The sequence below is a fragment of the Pangasianodon hypophthalmus genome, chromosome 16, assembly GCF_027358585.1.
Source record: "Pangasianodon hypophthalmus isolate fPanHyp1 chromosome 16, fPanHyp1.pri, whole genome shotgun sequence".
Classification (NCBI taxonomy): Eukaryota; Metazoa; Chordata; class Actinopteri; order Siluriformes; family Pangasiidae; genus Pangasianodon; species Pangasianodon hypophthalmus.
The window spans coordinates 20,274,104-20,281,963 of record NC_069725.1 but is presented as its reverse complement, the minus strand read 5'-3'; the positions used below and the strand labels follow the sequence as shown (position 1 = coordinate 20,281,963).

General features: G+C 42.8%; 2 protein-coding genes across 2 annotated transcripts; both read right to left on the bottom strand.

Moving 5' to 3' along the window:
- Positions 1-210: 210 nt before the first annotated feature.
- LOC128316982 (tubulin alpha-1C chain) lies at positions 211-3,057 on the bottom strand. The gene is made up of 4 exons (XM_026921335.3): positions 2,926-3,057; positions 1,651-1,873; positions 1,397-1,545; positions 211-1,312 (listed from the first exon to the last, which is right to left on the bottom strand). Exons 1-4 carry the CDS (start codon positions 2,926-2,928, stop codon positions 338-340), a joined length of 1,350 nt encoding a protein of 449 aa, XP_026777136.1. The 5' UTR covers positions 2,929-3,057; the 3' UTR covers positions 211-337.
- Positions 3,058-4,926: 1,869 nt separating this feature from the next.
- Positions 4,927-6,659, bottom strand: LOC113530927 (tubulin alpha-1A chain). Its single transcript, XM_026921333.3, has 3 exons — positions 6,420-6,659; positions 6,100-6,248; positions 4,927-6,012 (listed from the first exon to the last, which is right to left on the bottom strand). Exons 1-3 carry the CDS (start codon positions 6,538-6,540, stop codon positions 5,032-5,034), a joined length of 1,251 nt encoding a protein of 416 aa, XP_026777134.3. The 5' UTR covers positions 6,541-6,659; the 3' UTR covers positions 4,927-5,031.
- Between the last annotated feature and the right edge of the window lie 1,201 nt (positions 6,660-7,860).

The window sequence follows — 7,860 nt, the reverse complement described above, 5'->3', positions numbered from 1 at the left end:
AGACCAAAGGGCCATTTTGCTTTCTGAAGCGAAACCATACAATATGGAACTTTGATCTATTAATTGTAAGGATTGCTATTGAAAACCACCTGTAAAAGGACATAAACCAAGCCCAGGAAGTTTACACATGAAATAGTTCCTAACACCCCAACCATTTCCATGCTGGTGAAATTACCATGACTCGCACTGATGAGACACAGAACACAAATCTGCAGAGGAAGCTTTTTCCACCTTTATTGTTTAGCTCTTGCTACTGATGAAATAAAGTACAAGAACACACATAAAAAGACATGACAGGTCTGCCAAGGAAAAGAAAAAGGAAGGAAAGAAGGTCAACTTAATACTCCTCTCCTTCCTCTTCTCCCTCCATACTGTCAGCACCCACTTCTTCATAATCCTTCTCCAAGGCAGCCATGTCCTCTCTGGCCTCAGAAAACTCGCCCTCCTCCATACCCTCACCAACATACCAGTGCACGAAGGCGCGCTTGGCGTACATCAGATCAAACTTGTGATCGAGACGAGCCCAGGCCTCGGCAATGGCTGTGGTGTTGCTCAGCATGCACACAGCCCTCTGCACCTTGGCCAGGTCTCCACCTGGAACCACAGTGGGGGGCTGGTAGTTGATGCCCACCTTGAACCCAGTGGGACACCAGTCCACAAACTGGATGGTGCGTTTGGTTTTGATGGTGGCGATAGCAGCGTTCACATCTTTAGGCACCACGTCACCACGGTACAGCAGGCAGCAGGCCATGTACTTGCCGTGACGTGGGTCACATTTCACCATCTGATTGGCCGGCTCAAAGCAGGCGTTTGTGATTTCAGCCACAGAGAGCTGCTCGTGGTAAGCCTTCTCTGCAGAGATCACTGGAGCATAGGTGGCCAGTGGGAAATGAATACGGGGGTAGGGCACCAAGTTGGTCTGGAATTCAGTAAGATCGACATTGAGGGCACCGTCGAAACGGAGAGAGGCTGTGATGGAGGACACAATCTGACTAATAAGCCTGTTGAGGTTGGTGTAAGTAGGACGCTCGATATCGAGGTTCCTACGGCAAATGTCATAGATGGCTTCATTGTCCACCATGAAGGCACAGTCGGAGTGCTCTAGGGTGGTGTGGGTGGTCAGGATGGCGTTGTAGGGCTCCACCACAGCAGTAGACACCTGGGGAGCTGGGTAGATGGAGAACTCCAGCTTGGACTTCTTACCGTAGTCAACAGACAGGCGTTCCATCAGCAGGGAGGTGAAACCAGAACCGGTTCCACCACCGAAGCTGTGGAAGACCAGGAAACCCTGGAGACCTGTGCACTGGTCAGCCTGGAAAGATGATGAATGCTAGTCAGTTTATGATTTTTCAAAAGAATCTGTATAAATTTACAACATAATCCAAACAGTGCTCACCAGTTTGCGGATCCTGTCCAGAACCAGGTCAATCAGCTCCTTGCCAATGGTGTAGTGACCGCGAGCGTAATTGTTGGCGGCGTCCTCCTTTCCTGTGATGAGCTGCTCAGGGTGGAACAGCTGGCGGTATGTTCCAGTGCGGACCTCATCTAAAGGAAAAGCACAAAATATATGAGGAAACTGAACAGTCAAATAAATTGAACATTAATAAATTTAAAGGGGAAAAATTCTCAGCAGTATAATCTCAATCCTACCTATGACAGTGGGCTCCAGATCCACAAACACAGCCCTGGGGACGTGCTTTCCGGCTCCAGTCTCACTGAAGAAGGTGTTGAAGGAATCATCGCCACCTCCGATGGTTTTGTCGCTGGGCATCTGTCCGTCCGGCTGAATGCCATGTTCAAGACAGTAGAGCTCCCAGCAGGCATTGCCAATCTGGACACCAGCCTGACCTACGTGGATGGAGATGCACTCACGCTGTGGGGACAAAAGGCACATTTACATGACATTTTCAATACTTTCTGTCTCCAGCTTACTTGAATCTCTACTTTGTATGAGAACTTTTAGGCAGATAAACCAGCCTCTGTATAAAAAAATAAATATGTACTCAGGGTAGAGCACAATCACTAACCAATAGAAACTAGAAAAGTGAATAAGTGATAAAATAGAGCACACTTTAACCAGAATTCAATAAAGTGATGAGTCATGTATGTTTTTACTTGGCTTTTGTGTGTAACAAGCTGAAGAGGACTTCTTGGTTTAAACAAACCGCTTTACTAGATACGTTTTAATGTGTATTTTATAAAATTAAGTAAGCTGTGTGAAAGTTTCAGACTGGACATTAAGCTACACTGACTCAGAGTGAGGGAATTTGGGCAGCCAGCTTGGTCATGAGGAACTCATTAATGCGCGAGACCCGGATGTAAGCGTTCTGGAATGCACCGGTTCCCCTCAGTACCGACCACGTGACCCCGACTCGTTTCCTGAAAGCACGTTTCTCTGTAAAATTCACTAATCTAAAACGTCGACATAATTTTGTATGACGACTAACGTCACATTTTTTAAACACGTCGGAGTGAGCTAAATTGCTAAATTTAAAAAAAAGCACTATTTTAAATGAATTTCTTTGTGTGATAACGTCGGCTTTACTGAACCTCATGATGACTCGATTTGGTTTGAAAAAAAACATTTTTAAAAATAAACAATGACGTCTTCGGAAAAAAACTTGTGATAAAATCCATTTCATATAATGGATAAAAGTTTGTAATACGCCTATGTATCAAATATTTCCGTTATTATTTAATTCTACGAAATGATTAATGTGTGAAACATTATTTTCTATTATCAAATAGGGAAATTTTTTTTTTTTTTAACTCACTACAAAGTCGAGTGAGACGTTATATTTCATACATTACGGTTTATTAAACTTCCACATACCGCTTCTACAAATGTCGTTCATAAAATGTAAATAAAGTCACTAGCAGCTGGCAATTTTAACATTAGTCCGAAAAAAAAAGTTTAACACTTACCATTTTAATGTGGATCTAAGTGAAAGCTTACAAAAAATAAAGGTTGAACTGGACTTCTCACAGCTTGACTGTAATGAGTCTGTAGTGAGAACACGAAATGGTCAAGAGCTTGGGGGTGGAGTTATTTATACTTTTCGGCTCTGTCGTCACAGAGGGGGGGGCACTTCCGCTTCCTGGTTTTGAGTCCTGTCACTTGCTCATTGGTGGAGACGCGCTAAGCCACACTCCATTGGTGGGTTTTAACGTTTGAATAATCACTTCCTCTGAAGTCATTTTCAACCGGCGCAAATAACTGGACGATTTTGCGTTAACTGTCGCTTATATATACGTTATAAACATAAGCTTAGTCTGAAATGGCATACAACCACACGACATATTATGGACACAGTAAAATACGCAGTAGAATGAAGATTTAAATATGGACATATGATTATATTTAAATATTAGCTAATATGGCCCTAATATGTTTTTTGGTACTGTATTATTATTATTCCTGTTATAAATTAGAGGTTGTGTGCCACGCTGAGGTCACAGGTGGATACGGCTATTGCTAGCACAGTTACAATGGTGTTTAATTTGAGGAGGAAAAAAAACAACAATCCTAAGCATAAGGGCTACCATTCATTTTTCACTGTTTGCTCCAAAAAAAAAAAAATTCAAACTCACCATTTTCCAGCACTTTTGAGTGTCCTATTAATGAGTAATCCAGCATATAATTATTTGAGACAGCAAACACTGGACTCCAAACTGCCTATGTCATCAAAAGCACTGTCATTTTTTTAAAGGACACAGTTTGGGGGTTCAAAGCCTTCCTATTATGCATGCAGTATCTGAGTAAAATCAACATTATCTTAAAATAAATCAGTGTTAATGTGAAGTCTTTTACCCAAATGGACCAGGAAAATAACAATTTTATATAACCAAGAAACCAGGAAAATAACAGTAACAATAACCAAGAATTTGTGAGACATATAGTATATCAGCACAAGCCCTTTACTCAGATTATTTCCCTAATACAGTAATGTTTGTTGTAAAGCCTGGCTGGTTAGCTTTTTTTCCCAGTAATGTGTAAAATATCTACTTGCCTATGTAAAACTGTTTTGCTTTAGAAAATGGATGTTCTTTTTTTCTGTTATAATTTTTTTTTTCCTATTACTGCAGAGAGTGGTGAAGACTGCTGAGAAGATCATCAGGACTCCACTGCCCTCTCTGCAGAATATTTACCACCACAGAGTCCACAGGAGAGCTGCCTCCATCCTTAAGGACCCAACCCGCCCACAATACAGACTGTTCACACTCCTACCCTCAGGACGGAGGTACAGGAGCGTGAAATGCAGGACTTCCAGACTAAGGAACTCCTTCTTCCCCTCAGCCATTAGACTTTTAAATGGGTAGTCAGTGGACACAGACTAGTCTCACATATCTCATAGAATAGGTGGACTGAACTGATACAGCTCAATTTGCACATTTGTAATTGTTACTGCTGCTATTTCTTATCAAGTAGCTTCATTTCTATTTGCACATTGTTAAATATGACAGCTGCTATTGTTATTGTGTAGTTGCACTCAATTTGCTACAGGCTACTGTACTATTGTTTTTGTATTTGATATTGTTATTGTTTTGTACATAAGTCAATATTACACATAGAGATATACTACATATTACTGCTACATGCGAACACATTACTGTTACTACATGTACTGTAATATTGTTTTGCACAAGTCAATATTGCACACTCACACATACAGATGTACATAGTCTATATTTCTATATATATAATCTATATTTCTACTTCTGCAACATAGCTACACTTTATTATGTTTGTTTGTATGTATGTGTATGTCTGTTTTTATTTTTTACATAGTTTGCATTTGTCTTGGCATTCAATGTGGAAAGCAAAGAAAGAATTTCATTGTACAGGGAAACTTGGTTTTCCTCACTGTGCACATGACAATAAATGCTTTGAATCTTGAATCTCACAATTAAAGACAACCAAATATGTGAACTTGAAAGGAGCTTTATTTTTTGTTTTTGCATACAGTGTTATTTCGTTTGTTGTAAAAGATTCATTTCATCCTGCAGCAGAGAATGACTTCCTTCAGCATTTTAATACTCCTCTCCCTCTTCCTCTCCCTCACCTTCAATGGAGTCAACACCAACCTCCTCATAATCCTTCTCCAAGGCAGCCATGTCCTCTCTGGCCTCAGAGAACTCGCCCTCCTCCATACCCTCACCAACATACCAGTGCACGAAGGCGCGCTTGGCGTACATCAGATCAAACTTGTGATCGAGACGAGCCCAGGCCTCGGCAATGGCTGTGGTGTTGCTCAGCATGCACACAGCCCTCTGCACCTTGGCCAGGTCTCCACCTGGAACCACAGTGGGGGGCTGGTAGTTGATGCCTACCTTGAACCCAGTGGGACACCAGTCCACAAACTGGATGGTGCGTTTGGTCTTGATGGTGGCGATAGCAGCGTTCACATCTTTAGGCACCACGTCACCACGGTACAGCAGGCAGCAGGCCATGTACTTGCCGTGACGTGGGTCACATTTCACCATCTGATTGGCCGGCTCAAAGCAGGCGTTTGTGATTTCAGCCACAGAGAGCTGCTCGTGGTAAGCCTTCTCTGCAGAGATCACTGGAGCATAGGTGGCCAGTGGGAAATGAATACGGGGGTAGGGCACCAAGTTGGTCTGGAATTCAGTAAGATCGACATTGAGAGCACCATCGAAACGGAGAGAGGCTGTGATGGAGGACACAATCTGACCAATCAGCCTATTCAGGTTAGTGTATGTAGGACGCTCGATATCGAGGTTCCTACGGCAAATGTCATAGATGGCTTCATTGTCCACCATGAAGGCACAGTCGGAGTGCTCTAGGGTGGTGTGGGTGGTCAGGATGGAGTTGTAGGGCTCCACCACAGCAGTAGACACCTGGGGAGCTGGGTAGATGGAGAACTCCAGCTTGGACTTCTTACCGTAGTCAACAGACAGGCGTTCCATCAGCAGGGAGGTGAAACCAGAACCGGTTCCACCACCGAAGCTGTGGAAGACCAGGAAACCCTGGAGACCTGTGCACTGGTCAGCCTGGAAAGAGAATCATATAATGCATTTATTCATATTATTGTTATATTTATAATTAATGTTGATGTTAGGCAGTTCAAAGATACCCACCAGTTTGCGGATCCTGTCCAACACCAGATCAATAATTTCCTTGCCAATGGTGTAGTGACCGCGAGCGTAATTGTTGGCGGCGTCCTCCTTTCCTGTGATGAGCTGCTCAGGGTGGAACAGCTGGCGGTATGTTCCAGTGCGGACCTCATCTAAAGGAAAAGACCATATAAATTATATTACGAACCAGACATAATATATTTATTTATTATATATATATATTACTTAAATTATATTATGAACCAGACTTATAAATTATATTATGAACCACCAAAGACCCATTAGCTTTATTACATTAACAGACAAAGTCATGTCAATCCTACCTATGACAGTGGGCTCCAGATCCACAAACACAGCCCTGGGGACGTGCTTTCCAGCTCCAGTCTCGCTGAAGAAGGTGTTGAAGGAATCATCTCCACCTCCGATGGTCTTGTCGCTGGGCATCTGTCCGTCCGGCTGAATGCCGTGTTCAAGACAGTAGAGTTCCCAGCAGGCATTGCCAATCTGGACACCAGCCTGACCTACGTGGATGGAGATGCACTCACGCTGTGGGAGGACAGAACACATTTAGGAAAAAGGAGCATTTCAGAAATAGACAGTGATCCTAAATACGCCCCGCGATGGACTGACCAAGATAAAGCGTTACTGAATATGAATGAATGAATGAATAAATAATCTTAAGTACAGAAAGATATTAATAGCAAAAATATTATCCAGATATTACCAAAATCTATACAATTCCTGAGAAATGATCTGTACTTATGCAGCAGTCTATTGTCACCATGAAATGGTGATCTCATGATCATTTTACTGGTGATCTCTTGGGAGTTTGTATCCATCTGTTTGAGTCAAAGAGGAACCATTTTCCATACCACTTATCCTACACGGGGTCACGGGTGGAGCCTGGAGCCTATCCCGGGAACACCCTGGATGGAGTGCCAACCCATCACAGGGCACAACTGCACACACAACAGACAATTTGGAAATGCCAATCAGCATACCACACATGTCTTTGGACCAGGGGAGGAAGCCCCCGAAGCACAGGGAGAACATGCGAACTCCACACACAGGGCGGAGGCGGGATTCGAACCCCTAATCCTAGCAGTACTAGGTAACAGTGCTAACCACAAGACCACCCTCAAAGTAGAACCAGGTTTGGTTTTGTTTTTTTGTTTTGTTTATTTTGTCAAACTATGTGTTTGTATTGCACATAGAAAAAAGGATACATTTACTTGTATATTACACAGGTTATGTTTAGAATAAAAGCAAGTTTGTTCATTTCAAATATTATTTTCTGGCTCATCTGCCTGAAGTCAGTGATCAGTGCATCCATTACTAAGGGGTTAATGGCTGCTGTAGTCAATCCAGCATTAATATTGCATGGCCACTGCACTCCTGAAAGGCGATATATCTTTTGCAGATAGCATTTCTGCAAAGAAAACCATTTCCCAACAATCCCGACTTGAAAACCAGAGCAAACCTAATGGAAGGTTAAGAAAGCGATATGTCTTAGGGAAGGCTCTGGGTTTCATCTTGCTGTGGTGATATCATGAGCAGTGTGGAGCCGGTTACACCCACATTATTCAGCGCACACTGCACTCTGGGTCCCTTTGTTGGCTCGCTTTGCTCTCTGCATCACTTCTCAAGCCCAGATATCATTTCCCTGCATTCATGAATGTATTCACAAACCTTACAACCTATCCATGGCTATATTTGAACATTTTTTTTTTCATTAGGTCTATCCTGGCTACAAGGTAAGCTACT